The 25,987-nt window shown below is 42.4% G+C and overlaps 1 protein-coding gene and 1 pseudogene across 8 annotated transcripts in view; both read left to right on the top strand.

Moving 5' to 3' along the window:
* LOC112542311 (uncharacterized) overlaps positions 1 to 25,672 on the top strand; it is a 50,510-nt gene extending 24,838 nt beyond the window's left edge. For 6 of the 8 annotated variants that reach the window (XR_015794772.1, XR_015794774.1, XR_015794773.1 and 3 more), the window contains 5 exons: positions 8,820 to 8,907; positions 15,788 to 15,866; positions 16,610 to 17,589; positions 21,997 to 22,068; positions 23,685 to 25,672. Coding sequence is in view for 1 of the 8 variants with exons in the window: in XM_088133758.1 (XP_087989884.1) it covers positions 15,788 to 15,866; positions 16,610 to 16,633 (103 nt within the window). In the remaining 7 variants the exon portion in view is untranslated. The remainder of the gene's footprint in view (positions 1 to 8,819; positions 8,908 to 15,787; positions 15,867 to 16,609; positions 17,590 to 21,996; positions 22,069 to 23,684) is intronic. The other 2 variants (XR_015794771.1, XM_088133758.1) reach the window with 2 other exon arrangements.
* On the top strand, positions 17,600 to 21,972 carry LOC148216656 (uncharacterized; annotated as a pseudogene).
* Positions 25,673 to 25,987: the final 315 nt, after the last annotated feature.

Below are 25,987 nucleotides of genomic sequence, written 5' to 3'. Positions count from 1 at the left end.
TGGCTTGATAATCTACTAAAATATTGAAATACCATAGATATGACTCCATTAGTCTATTAACCAATCACTTTATTACGTATCAATTTCAGTATTTAAATTCCATATAATCAACATAATATACTAAATCCAGTCATCCTTATCTCATTAAATGTTAAATGTTAGCTCCTCCATAGAACAGTGCCATATTCCGCATGCTGCTTGATACAAGTTCACTACTTGCTATGTGAATGTAGGCTCTTTATTTGCAAGTAAATATTTTATATAAGTTCCCTCTGGAGCTTTCAGATTTTTTTGTATCAGGGAGGCTATCAGAGTTCTGTATTTCTACCCAGGCAACAGAAGGACATGGCCCAGTACTTCTAATGCACCCTTCCCACAAGGGCAGTCTTTTATTATGCAAAGTATCTTATATTTACCTTCAGAGATTGCTGAAGTGAGAGTTGCAGGCCTGGGCCCAGGCTGAAGTGGAGGCAGTGTCCTTAATGCACCAGGAGAACTCCCTTCCATTTTACCCCATGCCTCTTCCCCATGCCTGGAACCCTCCAGCCAGGTTATTTGCAGATGTGGATTTAATGCTCTTTCAAGAGAGTTCTGTGTTCTGAAATAGCCTGATGGACAGGCTTGTGGCCTGTCACTCAAGCAACTTAAAAGGGGTCTAAACCCTCTTTTTCTTGCCCACCTCTGCCCCACTGCATGTTAATGAGGGCAGCTGGTTGTTGTTTTTCCCGTCAACAGGTGATATGCACGATATGCAGTCGGAGGGGAAACAGACAGGGGAATCCACCAATCACTTTTCTTAGCCTACCCTGATTAAGGACAGCACCACTTGCTGGCCTCACTCTTGAGACAAAATAAGGCTCAGCAATCAAGGCACCACAATTTATTTTGGAGGTTGAAGCATTCCATGTATGTGTGTGTGTGTGCGTGAAAGAGAAAGTGGAGAAAGAGAAAGCTTTCCTGACAAAAGGAATCTAATCTGAGGGAGAATTAGTGAAGCAAGTTTTATAACTCGAATTGAGATTTATTTACAGGAAATACATTATAAGGATAGGGAAAATCCACCACTAATTATCTACATCTTACCAGGAAGATGTGCTTTGGGCGTACCTAGGAAGAAAAGGCAGAAGGAGGTGACTTCTGATGAGCAATCTTTTAGCCAAAGAGCAGACAGGCCAATAGACAAAGGGGAGGCACAGAGTAAATTCTTAACTCTTTGCCTTTACTCCACTTTCCCCCTGTGGTCAGTCGGTCATGATGTGCTAAAGGGCAGTGTCAGTGGATTTACACCTTGGCACATTTCTCTGGAATTAAGGAGAGGAGGATCACATAGTAATAAGGCCACGAGGAAGAGTCCTATTGTGATGGAAAAATAATAAAATAAAGCTGGAAACTCCCCTCCCTCCCCCTTGCCTCTCCTGCAATCTCTTTTCTCCACTTCCTTCTGCTATTCTTTGCTCATGCAAAACAGGATCAGCTCCAAGCTATTGCATCACCCAACAATGACCATGTTCCACTGCCAAAAATAGCCCTGTTAACACTATCATACTGAAACAATGGGAGGGCCATCACCTGTCTGCTTAAGGGTTTGCATAGAAAAACCATTTATCCCCCCATTTAACACCTATCCAAACCTATCTTTGAATCAGATCTCTCAGATTTCCCGCCTCTCAAATTCAAAAGTGTATAAATTCTATGCTTTTCTATTGTTCAGAGTCCCTCTTTCTTGGAAAGCAGGCACCCAATGATCATTGCAATAAACATGGTTCTTCTCCTCAACGTTGTGCTCCTGTCTTTGGCAAAAATTCCGCAACACTATACTTATCTGATTGAGGACAACCAGACTTCACATGCAAAAATTGGATAACCACTAGATGGCAGCAAAGAGATATGGAAAACACTAGCTCCTTACTGCCCCCTAGTAGCTGTCTTGATTTCTGCAGCCAAGATCTGGGACCCTGCATGGCAGCAAAACCAACTCAAATCTTTAAAAGGCACAGACCTTTGTTGTTCTTAAAGAGATAAAAACAGACTGGTCTTTTACTGATGAGGAAAGCTGGTACTGAGTTCCTTGGATCTGAAAATGACCACACTTACTTCCCTTTGGCTATGCTGCGGAAAGCTTTGAGGAACAAGCTGGACACTGCCTGGGGTGGACAAACGTCAGCACTGCCTTTACTGCTGTGGCCTTGATGGCTTGTTCTCTTTGGCAGCGGGAAGCCCCTTGGCACTGCCAGGGCCTTCAAGGCATATTTGCAGAGCTATTTGCTGCTGACTCATGTGCAGAAATGGACTGACAGCAGCTGCCAGAAATTTGTTTTCCAGACCAATTTTCTCTCAGCATGTTACTTATAAAATTTTACCTTTTAAGGATGAGAAAGAAAGCCCCCCTCCCCCTGGTTTAAAAGCCTGACAAGTAGGAAAGGACAAGCAAGAAGGAAAGAGTTTTCAAAAACATAGTCCAAAGCAGCCTAATTGCATGTCCAGCGAGAGAACTATAAATATCCAGACTTCAGAGGCAGCTTCTCCCTGTAGAGCGTCCTGACACATGTTGCACGCTCACATTGATGGACTTTCGCCACTTGAACCAGTAAATTATTTGATGGTGGTATCGGGGGGGGGGGTGGGATTGTGAGTGCCCATGTACTGTAGTGAATTCTGTGTAAAATGCAATCACTGCTGCTCATTCAACTCCAAGCCAATATGGACCCATTATCTGGGACTTCAAAATTATTATTTATATTTGCTACATTAACACATAGCATACCAGAGCATCACCATTTATTTTTTACCATGGTTCACAGCTCCTGTTTTAATGCAAGAACTTTGCTTCTCCTGGTATTTTACTTCCTTGTTTTGATTGGCTCACTGCTACTAATTAGCTTTTCCAAGGTCATTCCTCTAGGTCGTTGAGGGCCCTTGCTCTGGGGTTCACATCACTTCCTTTTATAATTTTGTTTGCTTGCTTTGGTTTGCTTAAAATTTTCTAACCTGACGTTTGTCATGCTGACTTCCAGGATGACAAAGCAGCAGTCCAGTGCTCCTGCTGCCACCAAAGTCATTTAAGCCCCTAAGACAATGTTTTGATCCAAAACATGCTCAGGCTAAAAACTGGATACTTTAGGGCAGAAGGAAGCACAGCTAAACAACTTTGTATCCTACCAGATCTTTTGGACTTAGATCTTCTATCAGGCTCCAACAGAATGGTCAGTGCAAAAGACTATGGGATTTATAGACCCAAACCTCTGGACAGCACGAAATTGCCCACCTCAACAAAAATGTTAGTAAATCTAGACTATCCAGACAGAGAAATCACCCCTTATTGGTTCTTCTGTCTTGTCTGGATTGAGCTCAGGCTGTTAATTTGTAGCCAAGTCCTAATCTATGTTGCCGATCACCTTACACATGAAAGAGAAATAGAAGTAAACACACCCAGAGTCTATAATTGTAAACTATATTTTACTCAGTTCATTCAAATGTTGATATAGAACGCAGGCCTCAATTTGTTGCGGCTGTAGGCTGTACTTTAAAAAAAAAAGCAGAAGGGCATCCAAGGATGCAGGGAGTGTGGCCAGTGAAGTGGGTGGAACCAAGATGTTCAGTCCAGTTCAGGGGATTAAGAAACAAAATGGGTGCCTTAAGACTCACAAAGGTCTAAGAAACCCATTTCTTCCCTTAGCCTCCTCCAAGCATGAAAACGTGATCCATGGTACGGCGAGTTTGGAGTGAAATTATCTATTTTACTTTAATATCGTTCTTACTCTGAAAGGAGAGAAAGCTTTAGCAGGGCTATCAGATTGGGGCTGAAAAACTGTGAACAAACATTAGATGGCAGCAAAGGATTAACATTTGCTATATCTCCTTGCTGCCATCTAATGATTATCTGGATTTCTGTGCTCCAATCTGGTAGCACTACTGTACCTTAATAGGCCCATTTTGCTCCTTAACTACCCTTTCCCAAATAGGCAAAAAATGTGATCTTGCTCACTTCAGAGGGGCCATGAAAAAGATGTCAGGGATAGAAGAATATAGGAGTTAAGATAGAATCTTACTGAACCAGAAAACAAGGAGTCAATTTCAGAATACTGGTTAAAAAAAAAAAAGTTTATACCACGTTGAAGTTTATATGTTCCTGCTACACTATAGATAAATAGACAGAATTTCAAATTATACGGCCGATTTCCAAAAGTGTTATATGACTTTCTGTAACATGGAGGTTATTCAGAAACAATCTGCTGGGTGAAACTAAACAGCCGTTACAGAAGACTCAGTTTCTCTTTGCAGTGGTGATGAAAACAGAGGAAAATACTGTAGCTTTCTTAGGAACAGTTCAGAATTGTGATGTGGTACTATCAGTTATTGAATAGAAATCTCAGAAATCAGGGCTGGAAAGATTCTTTAGATCTTCATTTTCTCCTGTAGGAACTGTAGGGTCTGCTCCTCAATATAATGTTCACTAGGTAAACTATTGTGGTTTGAAGGAAATAATTTATTTTCCTTTCAGGAATCCACTTTACTGAGCAGTCTCTTTGAATGTCATTAATTTACATCTACTGTAATCCATATGTGAGACAGTACATATTCCCCAATAGTTATTTTATAGTAGACTATCGCATATCTAAATGGAGTTGCTAGGAAGCTTGAGGACCTAGGTTCTTCTCAGTTTTTCATTATAAAGTATGAAATGAATTTTAGTTTAAGTCCATACCATTTTTCTTTCCCAGAGCTACCTACTTTTTTACTGTTTTTAAGTCCAGCAGTGCATTGTTTCATCACTTCTCCAGTCCTTTGAGGTAATTTGATTACCTATATATTTTGGCATACCACTAAGCTCAGGCTCCTTCTATTGCAGATTTGGGAGGTTTACACTTTCCTATTCTAAAAGCTAACTTTTCTGTCTGTAAGAGTGAAGAAAATTGTGCTTTTAATTTTAATTCAGAAAAAAAATATTGCCTTCACTATCAAAAATATTGCAAGAAATTCCATGTCTCTCAGTTAGCCTTTACATGTTTGTAGTTTTAACTGACAAGCTAAAACTAAACTAGACTCTAACCCCTCACTTGCCTATCCTTTTTTTTTTTTTTTGGTGCCTTCGAGTCAATGTTGACTCCTGGCAGCTGCCTGGACTAGTCCCTGCAGTTTTCTTGGCAAGATTTCAGAAGTGGTTTGCCTCCTTCCTAGGGCTGAGAGAGCGCAACTGGCCCAAGGTCACCCAACTGGTTTGTGCCTAAGGCACAAAGAACTCAGAGTCTCCAAGTTTCTAGCCTGGTGCCTTTAACCATTACACCAAGCTGGCTCTGTCACTTGGCTGTCATAGTTCTCCAATACAGGTATTGCCAAACCTGAAGTTTAAGAGAGCATTTCAGTCTCAGAAGCATTACATACACTTCTAGAAACAATTCTCATTATCTTCTGTTTTTTAGGGGGAAAAATTATCTTATGCTCCTAGATCTTTTTCATTTTTTAAAATAAATTTTTATTGAAGAAATGTTTTACAGAATAAAAACAATACAATTTTAAAGAAAAAGGGAAGTAAAAGTAAAAAAGTAAAAGAAAAGTGATAAGTAAATTAGAAAAAAATAATTTAAAAAAGAGACAGAAAAGAAAGGGAGAAAAGAAAAGATATAAAGATGTGGCTTCTGATCTTCTTTACAGCAGTTATAAATGCATTTATATTTTATCCTTTCTCTCTAAGGTTACATTGTGGCTCCCTTCTTTCCATGTTCTACCCTTTCTAATCATCAAACCCATGAATCCCAAGTTCATTTTTTTCCCCCATTTTCAGCAAAAAGCCATGAAGGGTTTCCAGTCACTAACAAATGTAGTTATTGTCTTTTCTCTAATCAAATAAGTCAATTTTGCCATCTCTACAAATTCTGTCATCTTCACAACCATTCTTCCATTGTTTCAGAGTCTCTCCTATAACTTTTTTAGTTGCACTGAATTTTTGTGGTATTAGTACAAAAATCATCACTTCAGGATTGGGGTGAGATGAAAGACTACAGGTAAAGCAACCAAATTACTGTTACCCTGTCAGACAATTTTGTGCCCGGCTACCATTAGTGCATTCTTCACTTGCTGCTTCAGCCAACCTTCTTTTTTTTGGCGGGGGGGGGGAGGATCTGAAGTAACTATACAGTATTGGATGTTGGATGATCCTAGTGCCAAAGATTTAGAATGGATGTGAGGATGTCACTATACTACATAGCTAAGTCATTTGTCTATATAACGATGCTTTTTAAAATCATGGAGTCAGAAGGGGTCATTTGTGTAGGAGTTATGCTAGCCACTAAAGTTTCTCAGGGCAGAAATGTCAATTGTACCAACAAGCAACAGTTGCCTAGCTCCAGGCCTTAGAATTGCAAAGCTAAATATCTGTTAAACCTTTGAAAAGATTGGAATAATTAAACTGCTGTGTGTATAAGAAGGTCTCCACTTCATACTGACAAAGGGCAATCAACTGGTTTGAATGGCTTAGTCTTGGCTTATAATAAAGATTCCTACCTAGCCATGGCATATTGAGTGTCTGAATAGGTTCTGCCAAGTTAGAGCTTTGACAGAGTAGGTCATTCAGTCCAACCTCCTCTGACTGCAGGAATCCAAACCAAAGCATGCCAGCCAGGTGGCACTCCTTTCTCCAAGTGAAGGTGTTTAGCAAACGGGAAGGCTTTAGTAATTGGGTCCACCAGTAACTGCTCCTACCTTTAAGAAGCTGTTCCTAAGTCTCAACTGAAAACTGCCCTCTTGTAAATGAATATCATTATTCATGTTTGACCTCACTGAGGACAATCAACATCCTCCCATTAGCATGATTTCAGACATACTGAAATGTTAGTATTCCACATGATAACTAGTTTGCATCATCCATCTGTCAGCTCTATAAAGGGATTCAGAATCACTTTCATTTTGCTCTTTTAAATAATAACAATTACCCAACTGAGTGAGGGATAGTGGTATATGCACACTGGTAGGTTTAAGGTATGTTACTGGGTTGGCTACTGCAGCCTTCCAAAACTTGTGTTATGCTCAGTATTGGAAAGGCACAGAGGGTATCATTAGCACCAAAGACCCCACTGAAGCTGTGTAATGAGTAAGTTAATGTGTAGTAACAAAGTAATTGCATGTAGTCAATATAAATTATCCGTACATTTCATATATGTGGCAAGCATCAAGCATCTACTGAAAATCTATCCATATTTATTCTGTGACATTCTGTTGAATTTTGAGCTGTTTATTCCAATAAATATTCTATTAATCCTTAAACTGGTATGTTGAAGACATTTATGGATCTTTTGCTCACATTTGTATTTCAGGGCAAATGACCACTCATGAGAGGTAGAAATCTCGTGGCAAACTGTATATTATAGGCAATGTGTTTTATAAAACTCCAGTGGTTTTTTCCTTTAAATCATAGTCAGTTCCTTCTTCAGCCTCCTCCCAAAGCCTCATAATATGATTGCGTGGAGCCAAATCTTAGCTCCTACCTCTCTCATAGTCACCATATTGCTCCAAGGCAGAAGCCCCTTCAAGTTTAAAATTTAGCTGTTTCACATGTAGTGTAGTTTCACATGTGAAAACCTAATAACAGTGTTGTAAGTCCTTAGTTTAGCCTTGAATGCGAGAGTTAACTGTGAAGGAGAAGCTGGAACCAAAAGATATGGCATACAGTATTTCGCTGTGGAATGGATTGGTAGAGAGGTGTGTCATTACAAACTCTTGTCAGCCAGAATAAAGAAATTGCACTGAGATATGTCAGCCTTCCCCAACATCAACTTTCAGGATTCTACAATCAACAAGGCCAATGAAAATTCTAGGAGCTGAAATCTAGACACCTGGAGGGCATCTTGAAAAGACCAATATATGTGTGTGGGTGGATTGTAATAGAGTGGGAGAATTAATTAATTAATCCCTTCAAGCTGAAATTTATGAGTTGCTGGTTGCTACTATTATCCAGTTTCTTGGAACTAAACCCAACTACATCTGCCCATCCCATCAGATCTGGCAAAAGGGGCGTGCGAGTCCCATCTGTTAGGGAACTACACTTGGCGGACCTAAGGAGGTGGACTCTTTCTGCCGTGGCACCCGCCTTGTGGAACATTCTTCTTGCTGAAGTGAGGTCAGCACTATCCCTCCTTATTTTCGAGAAGTCTCTCAAGACCTGGCTTTGTCATCAGGCCTGGGGGTCCCAAGGGACTGGTGAGATGTTGATGTGGCTCCCTTGCTAATCTAATTTTTTGTGGGTTTTATGCTTTTTTAACTTTTTAATAATGACTGTTTTCTGACTTGCTTGTTGTTTTATATTTTTGTTGTATGGCACCCAAAGTCACTTCTTGTGAGATGGGCAGCCATATAAATTCGATATATAAATAAGTAGCTAAACTAAACACAACTAAACACAACTAAACACAACTAAACTAAACACAACTAAACTAAACTAAATTAAACTAAACTAAACTTCTCTTCAGAAGAATAACTGAAGAAGCACAGGAATGTTTGGCTCCACTGACCATATTGCTGTAAGCAAGAATTACATATTTCTCTTAGGGCAAAGAGGTGCTGTTGGTTCCATTTTGAATCTATTGCTATTATTGCATATACTGTCATTCAAATTACATTAAACTTTGCCATTTACATTTTTGCTTGCCTTATTTCAGTTTGTAGGAAATTATGTAGACAGAGGTGACACAAATACAGCTGTTCTAACTATAGCTAAAGCTCTTAATAAAAGAGCCCTGGAGGTTAAGGGTACCATTTCAGGTACATTTTGTCATATTGCGCGTGTTTGTTTATAACTTATTTCTTTGATTGTTTTTATTTGTCAGATTTATATCCTGCCTTTTCTTTAACAGCCTGAGGTGGCTTCCATGGGAATCTCCATTCATTTTATCTCTCAAGTGGTAACTCTTTGATGTAAGTAGGGCTGAGAGTGTTACTGGTCTGAAATCACCTACTAAGTTTCCATAGCTAAGCACCTGGGTCTCCCCAGTCAGAACCCAACAGCTGAACCACTGCACCACATTGGCTAATAAATAAGTGCATCTATTCTCATGGGACATGGTAGCACAGGGGCTTAATGATGCTGGAGCTTGCCAGCCAGAAATGGTCGGCACTCCAGCAGTTCGAGCCTGCTCCACGTGACGGGGTGAGCTCCCATCACTCATCCCAGTTTCTGCCAACCTAGCAGTTTGAAAGCAATTCCATCTGCGAGTGGATAAATAGGTACTCCCATTTTGGTGGGAGGAACCGGCGGTGCCTGCGTGGGGAAGCTGGAACCGGTGCTGGACCTGATCGGTGGAAAGAACTAACACTGGGCGCTGGGCGCGACTAATGCGATGGGCAAAAAAGATCATCGGTCAAAGAAAGCCCGGATGAGCTGACTGCCTTGCGACCGCTGCTGGCCACAATAGAATAGGGTTGCACTGTAGTTGTATTAGAATAGGTGTAATTGTCATTGTAATGGTTAAGATGTACTTTGTGAGCTGCCCAGAGTTCCCCATTGGGGGAGACGGACGGAGATAAATCTGAAATGTAAATTACAATTTCCCTCATACCATCTTATCTCTTGGGTAGCATAAATCTAGGCAGATTGGTGGATTTTTTTTTCTACACACACTCAGAGACACACAAGTCTTACACTGGTCACTGACCAAAATTAATAAAATCTAATCCAATCTAAACCATACAAAAGTCCATTTTTAAAGTTTCCCTTTTTCTCAAATGTCCCCAGATCAGAAGAACCTTCTGAGCTCACGGTAGTTACTGAGAGTAAATAATTCCATCTAACCTGGCATTATTTTATTACCGCCGTAATAAATTGGTGCTTTAAAGATCTGACCATGATTTGACCAGTGTTTGAGCAGTCACGTTGCCAAAGCCAAGCAGCTTCACCCACAGTCTTTTTGATATCTACATGTTCACTGTCCTCTGAGACTTTTGTCTTTTTCTAGAAAATGGTTCATAGATTCTTTTGGTTAGTGAAAGTTCTGAAAGTATTGGCTCATTTTTCATTGGGACCATGCTCTGTGATTCATGTCAGCCAAACAATCCCTGGAAGTCTATGGCTGTCTTTGATTTCCCTGTCCTGCTGTATTACAAACAATGTATAAAAGAGCCAACTAAAGTGAAACAAATCACAGCTGGGACCCCACGGTGGCAAGTGTCACCATACTGTAGTCATTCATCCGGATGAAAGCAATGTGCCAACTGAAGCGCTTGTCACAGTATACTGCAGTTTTCTCCACCTCCAGTCCCATGTTGTTTGATATGGGGAGGGAGGGAGGGAGGGGTGGCTGTTGCTTTGCGGAGGAGCACAGCCCTGAAGAAGACGCTCTTGGTAAAATGCAAAGCGCAGAAAGGAAGCTAGCTCTACATTTTCGGACCAAAGGTGTTCCCCAGCTAACGTATCAATTCTGGAGGGCAGCAGGCCAGGCAAGGCCACGTGGCTTGAGGCTGTAGTGAGTGAGTGAGGTGAAGAGCCTGGCCACTAGCCAGTCTCCAGCATTGGCCACAGGAAGTATTCTTGTCCCAGTATACCTAAACGATTACCTTGAGCTTTATAAAAGCTTTCAGGTTAGATGCCAATTATAAGAAATGTGTTCATGGGGGCTCCCAATCCCTGTTGACTTCATGCAGCCCTCAGCCACAGAGGAAATGGAGCTGATAAAGGATCTCTGTGGACTAAGCTACTACTCTGTGCAAGGCATAAATATAGAGACAGGAAAGCTTTTCTGTGCCAACAAATTCAGCTAAGCTGGGAGAGGGAACATAATCAAGACCTATCGAATTTATTGCTACCCCTTTACATTTGAATTTATATTTTCTTCCTGAAGAGTCTCATAAGGGCTTACATTTAAGCAGTAAAATGTGGAGCTGAGCACAAATGGCCTTTCGAATATACTACTACCACATTTCCAAGTACAGTAGAGGGACTGGATGGCTAATTTATCCAAATTCCTTGAGGGAAGGAGAAATTTCACAACAATTTCTTAGCAACTGGATCTCCCTGACCCTTAGTGGGGACAGCACTGATGGTGAAAAGCCCATGGCAGGAATTCCCCCATGATTCAGATGAAGTGCGGGAAGTCATGAGAGATTTTTGTACGATGAAGGATGGGACCTTCACGCACATTGCTTATTCACATCATAATTCAATATGTGCCAGTTATTCCACCCTTGAGAAATTCTCCCAAATGTTCTTCTTCATTGAAAGAATTTCTAAAGCAAATTTGCTTTTACTAAATTGATTGAGAACTAGGAGAAAAAACTACCAGTCGCTTTCTCTGTCTGACAGTAACTAAAACCATTTTTAAAAATCATAAAACAGGATTGTAATTAGAACCATAACACAAGATCTTAAGAACCAGTCCAGGGAAGAATGAAAAGCAGTTAAGCTAAAATAAATCTACTGAAGACATTCAGTCGCTAATTCACTTAAACAATTAAGAATCTTGGGGCATGAAAAAGAACAGCAAATACGTAAATTTGGTAGTCTTTAAGGTACCATAGGACTTTTGCTGTAACAGACTAATAAGGTTACCACATTGAGGACACATTTTCCATGCAGTACTAACTAACAAACATTTAGACAAACTGCTGTGTGAGTATGTGAACTCTGACGATTTAGAAGAGAAGGCTTTCAGAACATTAGCTAATTTCTCATAAGCTAATAAAATAGCTTCCAGCCAATTAATCTCCACTAGCCTAGAATGGACCTGAACAGTTTACAGCTCTAATTACAGATGTAAGGGAAATGTTGATTTTTCTGTGATTGCTGGTTGCTTTAAAAACAACAGCAATTATGGATCTGAATATTTGGATTTTTACTATAATGAAGTAATTCCCAATTGGAATAGCTTTTAGCTTGTACTTGCTGTTCTGTCCATCCCTCCTCTTGCCCTTTTTGAGGATTTTGTTTGGCTGATATGGGCTGGTATTTATTGCTCTATTTATAGCCCAGTGTTGATATGCAAAGGGTAAGGATGCTTTATTCTTTGCTCTGGAACTTGTGGGTCCAAAGCACACCAGTTGTGGCCAGAGAGGTAGCTCAATTCATCCTCAACCCAACTGAACCGGTTAGGTGGGTGCAACCTGACATCAAATGGAATTAATGAAGTCTCATAGATATTGGAATTGGATGGCTGGGATGTTAGCAAACATTACACCAGCAGATTTATTTAAGTCTGTGCAGGCAAATGAATTCAGATAAAGATGGGAAATTTGGAAAAGGTGAATTACTGATTGAATTATGGCAAGGTAAAGAGAAATTAGTTTCATGTACCTCCTGGATGCATTATTAGTAAAGGATTCTGGTAGCAAAAGGGAAAATGCATTATTTCTATTTGAATCCATTTTCAAAGGGTCCTCTAGCTATTTCTCTCTTCTGGCATTGGACTAAATGTTAGATTAAATGGACTGGTCCAAGTTATTGATAGCCCAACTCACAGTGGGGTCACATATTAGATCTAGTTTTTTCCTCAAAGTGGTGCCAGCATGATCTGGAGTTGGGGGACCCACTGTTTGTGGGACTGCCCTTGGAGTATTTAGATGCTTCAGCTAGTCCAGAATGCATAGTATGTGTAGGCATACCATGGTGTACCCAATACTGCATCTACTGTTGTACATGCAGTATTGGGTACACCATGGTATGCCTATGCAACACCACTGTTACGTGAGCTGCAGTGGCTCCCAATAGTCTTCCAGGTGCAATTCAGGGTGCTGGTTGTCATCTTTAAAGTCCTACATGACATGGGACAGGTTATTTGCAGAACCCCAATCCCTGAGCGTTCCTGCCCATCCTGTGAGGTCTGGCACAGCGGGCATGCTCTGGATCGGATCAGTGAAGCTGTGTTACCTGGGGGCCCCTAGGAAGCATGCCTTCTCTGTCACAGCACCAGTCTTGTGGAACAGCCTCCCTCTGGAGATTTGGACAGTCACGACTCTGATCGCCTTTTAGAAGGCTGTGAAGACATGGCTTTTCCCCTAGGCATTGGGGCTGGGATGTTAAATAGAGCCTGGTGTGTCAATATGGGATGTGGAGTCCTTGGTGGTCTCTGAGTTTGGTTGTTTGCTTGCAGACATTTCATTATCCAACTAGGAAACATCAGTGTGAGTAAGTGTGGGGTTTGCTCCCTGTTTATATACAGTAGCTTGCCCTGCCAGTTTTGGTGGGGGTGTGATTTTCTCCTTGGTCTTTCCTTGATTATTGTTTTCTGCTTGATTGTTTGCCTGGTGTTAATCCCTGCTTATCTGGGTGTTGGCTGCTGGAGAGGATATGTTCTGGTCTTTTTGTTTCCTTCTTAGCTTTTTTATTGTCTCTTTTGAATGGTGTGTAAATATGGTTTATTTCTACATGTCTATTGATGGCTGATTTGTCTGAATGCCAAACTTCCAGGAATTCCCTAGCATTTTTGGATTTAGCTTGGTCTAGGATGCTCACAGTTTTCCAACTGAAACTATGGTTGAGTCTGTCCATGTGTTGTGAGATTAAGGAATTTTCATTGTGTCTTCTGACTGCTAGTTGGTGTTCATAGATGTGCTCTACTAGTCTTCTGCCTGTCTGTCATATATAGTGGCTGTTACAGTCCTTACGCTCTATTTTGTAGATGACTCCTATTTTTTCTTCTTGGGCTACTGGGTCTTTTGGTTTACTTAAGATGTTTTGGAGGGCTTTAGTTGGTTTGTGTGCTATGGTGATGCCATGTGGTTGTAATAGTCAGTTATTTCTGATGTATGCTAGTGTTATCCTTTTCATAGCTTGTGTTGGTTGTGCTATAGTGGGTTGAGTGGTCAGCCACTTTTTGATAAAGTTGTGTGGGTATCCATTTTGTTGGAAGATGTTGTATAGGTGGTCTGTTTCCTTTTTCTGCTGTTCTGGGTTGCTGCAGGGTGTTGTGCTCATCTGAATAATGTCCTTACACAGCTCCTCTTGTGGGAGGTTGGGTTGTTACTTTGGTGGTGGAGCACTTGGTTAGTGTGAGTTGTTTTCCGATAGACAGACTTGGGTTTCTAATTTGCTGTAATTTCCTCTGCTGATGAGGATATTTTGGAAGGGTAGCGTGGTGTTGTTTTCTTCCTCTCTGGTGAATTTTATTCCTTTGAGGATGTTGTGGATTGTCTCATGTATCTTCTCTAGTTGTTCCTTTTTTATGGCAAAGGTGCTGTCTACATACCGGATCCATACTTTTGGTTGTATGTGTGGGGGTGCTATAGTTTCTAGATGCTGCATTACAGTCTCTGCTATGAGTCCTGAGTCTTTTGGATACTCAGGACTCATACCAGAGACCATAATGCAATGTGGGACGTGTTGTTATGGTGTTTTTACAGTGGTCTTAACTTGGTTCTTTTAATTGATTTGATTATGTATTATGTTTTATTTCTTGTTCACTACCTAGTGTTCCATCGAGGGATGGGTGGCTATATAAATTTGTTAAATAAATAAATAAATAAATAAATAAAGTCTTTGCATGGGCATATATCTTTATGAGTGTGTTATTTTAAAAAATAGCAGCCATTTGCTAAACCTATTCAGACAATCGGATAGCATCAGACTTAGATGCCAGGGCTGAGTGTCCTATAGTGTTTGTGTCTATAGAAATGTGACACATACAAGAAAAGAAAAAAGGATGTTGGAAGTCTGAGTGAGTTTCAGTGCTTGTAGTGAAGATACTTAAAAACATGAAGAACTAGAGAGAGGCAAAGCAACAAGGAAGAGAAGGAGATGTGGGACAGAAGATGAGAACGTGGATCTCAGAGCACCTACACAGAGGGAGTTCCGCCTGGCTTCCTGCCGAATAGGATCTGAGCTTTAGACCCTGGACTGGCTTTCCTTTTCCACGGACACTTTCTCCCCATTCCTTGACATTAGTCAGCCCTTTCCAAGGGGATAGGTGAAGAAAGTGTAAGCAGATCAATGGATGGTGAGCAAAGCAGAGAGGCAGGCTACGTATCACCGGTCCAGCCCAAACCACCAATTCATTTGGTGGCTTTTTATCCTCCTTTTCTTCTCCTGAAACTCCAGCAGTTGGGAGGAATGTGTGCTGGAGAGCTCTTAACAAGGGATAATGAATTGCTTGGGTACATTTGGGTAAGTGCCTCATTTATGGCCTGATGGATTTGCTGAGGGAGGTTTGAAAGCCGTTATCTTGTGTATCTTTTTGGCAGGAGTTGCCACATTATACACATGTATTGTTTTGTCACTTAACTTGACTGCCTTTCAGGGAAAATTCTATTTTATTGATCCAACAATTTCCCCCTCAAGTGTGAAACTGCTAATTGGCCAGTCTGCACAAACACTCTTTTAACCTCAATCTTTTTGGAATGTTTGTTTCCCTGTTAAATGGCAGCAGCATAACTCACCCTTTCAAAACAAAAGCATCGCTGGCTCCCCTTTATGTCATCATTCAAAATCATTGTACAAGGAACAATGATGCTCTTTCAACAACAGTACCTGCTTCCTTTTTTTATGGTGATCTTTTGCTGAGTTATCAATACTGGAGTCAATGCTGATTTTTTAAAAAATGTAAATGTTATTGATGTGTAGTCATGCTGGGCCTCGAAAGGATTTTTCTTAGCCTTTCCCTGCTGTAATATATTGCACTACTAACAGTTTTTCGGCTTGGTACCTGAATGTTTTGTAGTACTTGAACATTCAGGTTTGTAATTAGAGAAGAAAATGCCACAAAATGTTTCACTTCATTTCCTAGTCTATGGGTTCACTTTGCGTTAGGCCCCATTTCAGTAGATCTCCTCCTGATCCTTCCTATGGACCACTTTCAAATACTTTTTCTTCCAGACCTCTGGGGGAGATATGGCAAACTGAAGATGTTTCTGTGAAAGCGGAGCCGATGATCCTGGCAAAGACCGAGGAACTGGTGAGTAGACTGGTTCCTTGGAACCTCTCCAGATAAGGAGAGGATGAGAAATCACCCACATGTGCTCCAGATGGCTGTTCCTCATGAGGAGACTGCAGGACAGTGGTTTTCTGCAGGTCTGAGTGCTGGGAGATGAAAGGATCAGTCATCTTGCTTGCAACTGCAGAGCCTTTTAAAGGACACTAAGTTTGCAAACCTCTAATCACTTTCAGAAATTGCCTATTAACCATCTTAAAGCTATTAAAGACCTTCATAATGACAAGTTTGAAAAGCCTTCATCGGATGAGTTTATCTTCAACTCTGAACAAAATAAAAATTAATTATAAGCTTAAGAACTTAAAGAGTTTGAAATAAACAGCAAAAAGCTAAATAAGATTTTGATCTAAGAAAGTTGTAAATGGATTAAGGGTCCAGATAAATTTGGAATATTGACTTTTGGAGTCCTTGGGGTTCTCTGAGCTTGGTTCTTTTCTTGCAAACGTTTCATTACCCGGCTAGGTAACATCTTCAGTGCCTAGCCGGGTAATGAAACGTTTGCAAGAAAAGAACCAAGCTCGGAGAACCCCAAGGACGCCACAGTTCAACCCTGAGTTACACATATTCGCCTCCATTGATATTGACTTTTACTATAAGATTTTGGAATTAACTATAAAAAATAAATAGCTTCTTATGAGAAACAGACTTATTTTGGCTAGCCTGGCTATTGTAAGTCATAATAAAGATAAGTTACTTTATGATTTTAGAAACTGGACACTAAAGGGGACTAAAGATTCTAAGCAAAAGGAAAAAAAATACAAGCCTGTTCTTGATGTCAGTTAATGATGGGACTTACAAAATAACACAAAACATTATAACATCGGAAACATTAAAGGAGATCTTTGAAGAATGGAGCCAGAAATTAGTAACTACAGCATCAACACTATCTGTAATGATGTCTTCTTCTATGGATAAACTATGTCTAGAAGATGTTAATGAAGGAATGGCAGATGTGGAACAAATTTTATCTGACAAGACAGAGAAAGTACCAAAAGTAGAACTACAAATGATAGGCCAAGAGAATGATTTGGAAAAGGACTCTTTACTGGATATACAAAAGAAACTGGCTGACGTTTTAAAAATGAAAAGGAAATACAAATGATAAACCAAGAGAATGACCAAGAAAATGTTTTCTTATTGGATCTACAAAAGAGGCTTTTTAACGCCTTGAAGAAATTTGTGTGATGGGATAAAGAAGAATTGAAGAGAAATCAAAACTCTCTCAGCAGGGCGAGCGGCGTGTAAGGCGAGTGGTGCTCAAGGAGAGGCCCGGGCTACAGAGAAGAACTTTTGCTCTAGTCTGGGATCTTTGGGGGTGCTTGATGTGTTGGTCCCAGACACTTGGAGGTTGGCAGAGCTCGGTGGAGGTTAGCTGGAGCGTGATGAGGACTGGGCGGAGCTCTGTGGTTGTGCCGGATGATGCAGAGAGTACACGGCCCAAAGAGAGATCTGGACTGCGACGACCTAGAACTCAGCTGGGCTTGAGGCCGGACCACTGCTCGGGGCCTGAAAATTGGCTGGACTGGTACTAGAGCACTAGCAGTGACCCGAGTTGCAGCTGGAGTGACCTGAGTGGGACCAGTGATGAAGGACTGAGGCCTAGACATCGCCCTAGCAACTGGCTTGGCATCTGACACCTGAACAGTGGCTCTGGCCCCCTGGGGGTACCTGAAGGACTTGGAAGCTGGTGGGTTCGATTCCAGACTGAGTGTTGGGGTCCCTCCAGTAGATGTTAGCTGAGTCTCCCTCCTAGGGTGAGAGACAGGGAGGGAGTCCACGGGTGGATGCGGGAATGTGTGGGTGAGTGTGTGAGTGTTGTTCCCTACCGACCAGTGAGAGAAGTCGGTGTGGGGGGGCATGGTGTGTAAAGGGGTTGAGAGGTAAGGCTTCTACAGCACCGAGAGTGGGAGCTGGAGTGCCAGGGAGCACCCCCCCCCGATTGACTGATTTAATTTACTGGGTGATTGTTATTGTATGTTTGGATAGAGGGTCCTCTATCTAGGGAAGCCAGAGGCCCAGAATTGGGAGGAATTGGAGGCCCTGGGGGGTTTAGGGCAGGCCATACTATTCAGGTGGGGATGGGGAGGGGGTGTTATGATGGGAGTCAGAGGGCAGGCCGCTCTTGGGGAAGACGCCCCCAGTGTTTACTACCAGTGGCGTGTTCCAGGCCTCTGGACTCAGACCCAGGCCCTGGACAGCAGACTTGCAGAGTCCCTAGCTTTCAGCTGCTGCTTCTTAACCACCAGGTCAGTTAAGAACAAGGCCCCCCTTATATGTGAATTGATCACTGAGGAGCGGGCTGACCTGGCATGTATCACTGAGATCTGGCTGGGCTCTGAAGGTGGGGTGCCCTTTTTGGAAATGTGCCCAGCTGGGTTTATGGTTTGGCACCAGCTGAGATGCCAGGGCAGGGGAGGAGGGGTAGCGGTTGTCATCCAGGAATCTCTATTGGCGTTCAGGGGTGCTGCTCCACAAGTGGCTGGTTGTGAGACCCTGTTCCTGAAGCTGGGTTCACGAGAACAGCTGGGATTGTTGCTGCTGTGCCAGCCTCTCTGTTGCGTAGCAACCTCCCAGCCTGAGTTCCTGGAGGCCGTCTTGGGGCTGGCAGTGGAGTTCCCCAGACTTATGGTTCTGGGGGACTTCAATTTGCCATCCCTGGGACGTGCCTCAGAGGCAGCCCGGGAGTTCATGGCCACCATGGTGGCTGTGGGTCTGTCCCAGATTATTCGCAACCTGACTTGGGACAGCAGTCTCACCCTGGACTTGGTTTTCTTGTTAGAGCTGTGGCAAAATGATCCAAAGGGGCAGTTACATCTGTCTCCATTGTCATGGTCAGATCATGCCCTGGTGACCTTGAGATTCTTTTATGCTACCCCCCTCTGCAGGGAGGCAAGACCTATTCAACTGGTCCGCCCCCGGTGACTGATGGACCCAATTGGGTTCCAAAGGGAGTTGGGGGTTATACCCGAGGATCTGCTGCATGGTCCAGCGGAGGCCTTGGCCACTGTTTGGAATAGGAAGGTGGCTGAGGCCTTGGACAAGATTACGCCTGTGCGACCACTCTTGTTCCATTGAGCCCGACACTCCCTGTGGTTTACGGAGGAGTTGAGGGTCTTGAAAAGGATTAAGAGATGTCTAGAGCACCGCTGGAGGAAAACAAGGACCGAATCCAACCAAACACAGGCTATAGCCACTATTAAAGCTTACCTTGTGGCGGTAAGAGTGGCAAAATGTCATTATTTCTCCGCTCTTATTGCATCTGCAGAATGCCGCCCAGCAGCCCTGTTTAAGATCACCCGATCCCTTTTGGGAAAGGAGGACCCGATGGCCTATTTACAGGGCCGTGCAGAGGAGTTTTCTGGGCATCTGGAGGATAAAATCGCTCGGATCCATTCCCAGTTGGATTCCAAGCATGGGGCATGGCCTATGGAGATGCCCAGGGTATGGATTTACCCTGTTATCTGGGAACAGTTTGATCCTATTGGACCTGAGGAAGTGGACAGGGTCCTTCGGACTGTTAATGTCGCCACTTGTCAACTAGACCCATGCCGCTCCTGGCTGGTCAAGGCGATCAGTGTAGGTGGGTCCAGGTGATGGTGAATTCATCCTTGAGGGAAGGGGTGTTCCCGGTCACCTTTAAAGAGACGCTGGTGTATCCCCTCCTCAAGAAACCATTCCTGGATCCCACCGTACTGGACAATTTTCATCCAGTCTCCCACCTCCCCTTTTTAGGGAAGGTGGTTGAGAAGGTGGTGGCATTGCAGCTCCAGAGGATACTGGATGAAACAGATTATCTGGACCCTTTCCAGTCACGTTTCAGGCCTGGATATGGGACGGAAACAGCATTGGTCGCACTCATGGATGATCTCTGGTGGGAGCGGGATGGGGGTAGTGCATCCATCCTTGCTCTTCTTGACCTCTCAGAGGCTTTCGATACCATTGACCATGATATCCTTTTGGGCTGACTTAGGGAGTTGGGCGTGGGTGGATGTAATGGATGGCATGAGTGGGGAAGATTCTGGAATGGAACTTCAAGGTTGTCAGGAGGGGGGAGAGACATTCCAGGGCAAGCGCCTCCTCAGCCCGCAGCAAGAGTGTGGGAAGATGAAGAGGATGAGGCTGGCCCCTCCCTAGAGTTTCACGGGTTATAGCCACTACAGCTTTAGCATAGGCTTAGTCTGGCGAGATTTTGTCTATTAGGTGCGAGCTAATAAAGGAACTGGACTGGACTGGATTGCCCCATTGCTGTTCTTGGGCTGAACCTGACATCAGTCTAGTTCCATTCCAGAATCTTCCCCGCTCATGCCATCCATTACAGCGGCACAATTTTGTGCTGGTTCACTTCCTTCCTCCAAGGTCGGTACCAATCAGTGTTGATTGGGAGTGAGAGGTCTGGCCCGCAGCTCCTCTGTTGTAGGGTACCGCAGGGTTTGGTACTTTTGCTGCTCCTGTTTGACATCTACATGAAACCACTGGGTGAGATCATCAGCCACCATGGGTTGAGGTATCATCAGTCCGCAGATGATACTCAATTATACATCTCCATCCTGTGTGATTTGAGTGATGCTATGACCACCCTTTCGTGGTGCCTGGAGGCTGTAGGGGTCTGGATGGGGAACAACAGGCTTCAGCTGAACCCTGGTAAGACTGAGTGGCTGTGGATTGGAGGCCCCTCTGTATCTGTACCATTTTTGGCTCTTCATGGGGTTGCACTGCCCCAGACAGACCCGGTGCATAATCTGGGGGTCCTCCTGGACTCATGACTCCTGCTCGAGGAGCAGATGGCAGTCGTGGCCAGGAGGGCCTTTGCACAACTTCGTGCTGTGCTCCAGTTACGCCCCTTCCTGGATCGGGAGTCCCTCCGATCTGTCACTCATGCCCTGGTCATCTCTTGTTTAGACTATTGCAGTGTGCTCTATGCGGGGCTACCCTTGAAGAATATCTGGAAGCTACAGCTGGTTCAAAATGTGGCCACGCGGGTAACCACCAAGGAGGGCGCACCTAACATATTTGCTGTGGGAGCTGCATTGGGTTCCAGTTTGTTTCCAGGTCCAGTTCAAGGTGTTGGTTATCATCTTTAAAGCCATGCATGGCATGGGTCCAGGTTACCTGAGGGACCATCTCACCTCCATTACATCGACCTGTCCCACCTGGTCCAGCAGAGAAGGCATGATGCAGATCCTGTCAGTGAGAGAATGTTGACTGGCGGGTCCTAGGAGGAGAGCCTTCTCTGCCATTGGCCCCACCATATGGAATACTCTCCCCCCAGAAGTAAGGCGGGCCCCTACCCTCCCAATTTTTCAGAGGGAATTGAAGACTTAGCTCTGCCAACTTGCCTGGGGCAAGGAAAGATACGATCATCCCTGAGGATGGCTGGCACCTTGACGATGTGCCCTGAGTTTATTAACACCTGATTAACATCTGCCTCTTGGAAGTATTATAAAGGAAGTGTGTTTTTAACATATTTTAATTAATTAATATTTATCTATTTTAGTCAATAGATAAATATTAATTAATAAAATCAATTCTATTTTTACTGTAAACTGCCCAGAGTCACTCCACAGTGAGATGGGTGGTGATAAATTTGAAATATAAATAAATATAAATAAAATCCTACAACAATATTAGATTGAATTAAAGATTAAGAATGCTAGAAGTAAGAGGAAAAAATATAAAGTTAATTTATTTGATCAAGGTTAAAATAAGACTTTTTTTTTTTTTTGCAAAGTTCTAGCATCCCTTTATGGAGTTTTTGCTGACACCAGGATTGAAAAGTTGATGTTTTATGGATTTGCTTATAGCATAAAGGATGTGATATGTGATGAAGAGATATCTGCCTGTAACTTTATAAGGGATGAAGAGTTACTAAATTTGTTTATGCTTGTGATGAAGGTTGGAAGTCACTTCTTTATATATTTCTTTTCTTTTTCTTTACTATATTCTTTCTTTTCTGTTTCTTCTTTCTTTTTCTTTTTTCCTGCCCTTTTTATACTTTTTTCCATTCTCTTTCCCTAAGTTTAGTTTGTATTAGTTTTTACTATTGTAATAAAAATTCTTAATAAAAATTATATTAATTTTTTTTTTCTTCCCAAAGGTATTGGCCTCCAACTGTGTGGTTTCTGTTTGGATCCAAGAATGTCAGCCTTATTTCTGTGAGAAATATCAGGTGCATCAGATTGGAGGGAAATGTGGGCTTTTGATTTGGCATTCCAATTTCCTGCCTTCAGCGAGCCAAGATTACAAGGAAAAGAAACTGCCATCAGGGAAGACTACAACCTTCCTTCCTTCCTTCCTTCCTTCCTTCCTTCCTTCCTTCCTTCCTTCCTTCCTTCCTTCCTTCCTTCCTTCCTTCCTTCCTATTCATTCATTCATTCATTCATTCATTCATTCATTCATTCATTCATTCATTCATTCATTCATATGCCACCCATCTCCCCCAAAGGGTGACTCTGGGCAGTTCACAATTAAAATAAAACCTCAAAAACAGTTAAAAATATAAATAACACATTAATTTAGTTAAAAGTTGAACTGTATAAAAAGACATGCATATACAAAAGGATATTTGGTACATTAGTTTTGCCTCTTTATGGATTTATTTTTATTTTTTTGTGCCTTCAAGTCAGTGTTGACTCCTGGTGACTGCCTGGACAAGCCCCTGCAGTTTTCTTGACAAGATTTTGGAAGTGGGTTGCCATTGCCTGCTTCCTAGGGCTGAGAGAGAGTGACTGGCCCAAGGTCACCCTGCTGGCTTTGTGCCTTAGACAGGGCTAGAATTCACAGTGTCCTGGGTTCTAGCCTGCTGCCTTAACCACGACACCAGACTGGCTCTCATTATGGATACTTGATAATACTTCCCTCTTATTTCTCAGTGACTCCATGTTTGCTACAAATCTGACAGCCTGGGTTATCTTAAAACATCATTCAAGGAAATAGTACTCATCATTCCATTATTGTTTTGGATACATTAACTTATAAAGGAGGGAAAAACCACCTAGCTTCTCTGGCTGAAATCAGTGGCAAGAAAACCCTCCAGTGCTATGACCCCAATCCGCTGACAGTATTCCTTGCCTCAGCTCCTTTGTCATGAATGGGAGATTGTACAGAAGAACTTCTCCATATTGGTGCAAGTTATTTCCCCATAGCTTTTCAGCTCCTCAGTCATCCTAATGTGCCTCCTAAGAAGGGCTGTGAAATATGCAGGCATCTGACTTCTCTTCCCACGCCTGAGTGCAGGGCTGGGGGTGAAATGAAATGGCATCCCCAAAAGAAAAGAGGACATGCAGCTCCTTGACACATGGAGAAATCCTTCATGCCACTCTCTGGACTGGTGTTTCCAGCTGTGCCATGTTATTAAGCTGCAAAGCATCTGCCTTGTATTGCAGTGTCTGTCTGACTGACTCTTCTATTTCATAGTATTTATAATTCCACTGACTCTGAAAAGACTCTGGGGGACTAACAGCCAAAATAAAGAAAAGCAGAAATAGGACCGATATAAGGGATTGCTCTGGTGTTCCTTCCCACAGGCCTAATTCCTTCCTTCCTCGCCTCTCAAGGGAAGTCGGGACTAATCCCACTTGAGAGCCCTCTTCACGCCCTCCCCCGACTCTTGCAGGCGATCTGTCTGCATGAGGAACGCTGGCAGTTGCTTTGTCCGAAGAGCGGCGAAAGGCTGCTGATTTTCATTTCAGGATTAGTACAGTTCCAAACATAGCCACTGGCAGGCTTCCCTAACATACTTCTGCTGTTGATAACCTTTGCCTATTTTTTTCTTCCCTGAAACAGAGAGCGAGTAAGCGACGGAACGAAGAACTCCAGTGCTGTTGCAACAAATAAGGACGTTCCTTCCCGGGTGCTCGCTTATTATTTGTCCTCCTCGTTCCTTTCCCATCTGATGATATCAGTGAGCATTTATTAAAGTGCTCCAAAGTGTGCACCTGGGCTTCCTTATGAAATGCTGCCCTCCACTGCTAAACGGCCGGGGCATAGAAGCGTGGGCCTCCAGGGATGAGAAAGACTTGCGAACGGTCACATTCAAAGCGGGCCCACAGAACACTTGTGCGCCGTCGGAACGTGATTCCCTCCTGTTGGCTCCTGGCAGAATTTGCAGACTCCACAAGAGCTGACATTGTAACGCACGCGTGTGAGCCAGGGCCTTGCTTTCCCTTGATTGGGAATGTTTCCCTCGGTCCTGTGCTGGTAAATAGTAGATTTGTTTTCCAAACATCTCTCTGAAATTGCAGCAGGTGCACATCATTTTACAGCCCTACATGGACATCCAAGAGAAAGATGCTATTTTAGTGCCCAGCATGGCTGCTCCAAATGGATTAACCGGGGAGGACTAAATCTTAAATACAGACTCATCAAATTAGGCACATTTACTGTGTGCACAAGTACAGTGCCATCTTTTCCACATTTAGGGAACATGTTGCCATCAAGCAAGCATTTAATCAAGCATGACATCAAATATCCTTTGCCGCTCCTTGTAGTATATAGTGAGGACAAATTAATTAATGCTCATACTTAGCGGCTTGATGAGACCAAATCATGTTTACCCTCCTCAAGGTTTATTTTAACATTTCCTTTCCAGAAGCAGCTGGTGCGTTTGCTTGTTTTCCTGGATACTCTTAAACTAGTAAACCGTAACAGTAGAATAACACAAGAGAGCATCTATAAAAGAAAAATCATAGCCAGGCATCTCCTACTATAAACATGACAACTCTTACTTGGGTTTTGTTTATTTTCTGCAAGACATCATTTCCCTGAACTTTTCTGAGTATGAAGCTTTCTGAAAGAGAAAAATATCGTAGTGTAAATGAGGCAGCTAGAGAGACTTGCTGTTTTTGGAACTAAAGTGTTTATTAGTATAAGAAGCTGGTTTCTTTCTTTCTTTTTTAAATTGTATTGTTGATTTTATGTATTATGGACCTGCTTGAGGAGAATTATTTGTAAGGTTACAATATATATAGCAAAACCTGAGGTAGCTGCTACATTTTCCTAGCTACCAAGATAAATTATTTTCCTTGGAATATGGGGCTTAGTAGAGGATTTTATTATATGTGTTCATTTTTAAGATTGTTTTGATATCTATTTTAATTGGGGTAAATAAATGTGGTTATTCTTTAAACATTAATAGCCAATAAAACACAGTGTGTGTTTGTATGTGCATATGTAATATTTCTGTAGCTCTAGCTTTCCAGTGCTAGAAAATGATGCAGCAAGAAAGGGTATATTTTGCAAAGGTTTAAAACAATATTTATCCAAGTGATGATGGATTTTTTAAAAGATAAAAAAAATGATTTCTTTATTTCTGTGGAGTGAGTCATTCAGGCCACAGAGTTTTAACAGAAAAATTTGTGTGGATTTAGAAAGCCCGTCATGGTTTAGGGTCACAGTCCCCAAAGTCATGCCTCTTCCGTCATATTCCTCCCTGAAGACACAGACCCCCAAGAGCTTTGCCCTGATCACCCTTGGGACTGTTTCTCAGGAGATTTTCAGTATCGGCCCTTGACTCTGTTCTCCAAAAAGATCTGTCTGGCGCTTCTTCAGATACCTCTTCTGCACCACTCTGATTACTGTACTATTCTTGCTAAGTAGTTTTATCCTTACTACATTTCTTGTCTCCCCTGCTTTTCCCTGTTGTTTTCATTGGCGGTGTCGTTCTACGTTTTTTATCGCTTGGCAGAGCTTTGAAAGTTTTTAGCTACACAGTAACTAACTCCTTTTAGAAATAAGTGAAATAAAACAAACAATGGAGGAAGCTCCATGTTGTTGGGGGGGGGGGGCAGGAGAGAAAACAAAGGTGGTAAAGGCTGGGGAACAAGGATTGAAAAACCAAAACGAGACGGGGGGCTAAGTGGAGATGTGATAGGCAGGAAGTACCCAACAGCAGGAGGAACCACTTGGGTTGAAAAGCAGAATCTTGAAAGCAGGAAGTTAGGATGAGGACCTAAGTATAATAACCTAATATCTCTTCTTGCTGTTTAGTAATATCTTTCTTAGCTTATTTCTTATTGCTTAATTTAGGATAAAACTCAGTGCAGAAGGATCCTGAGAAAGTACTCCTTTCATGCTGGCTTTAGAGGTCC

Source organism: Python bivittatus, unplaced genomic scaffold (assembly GCF_059951505.1).
Source record: "Python bivittatus isolate LINGU-HERP-01145 unplaced genomic scaffold, Pbiv_v1 ctg000080_np1212, whole genome shotgun sequence".
NCBI lineage: Eukaryota > Metazoa > Chordata > Lepidosauria > Squamata > Pythonidae > Python > Python bivittatus.
The sequence above is the reverse complement of the archived record's forward strand: the minus strand, read 5'-3'. Positions and strand labels throughout refer to the sequence as shown.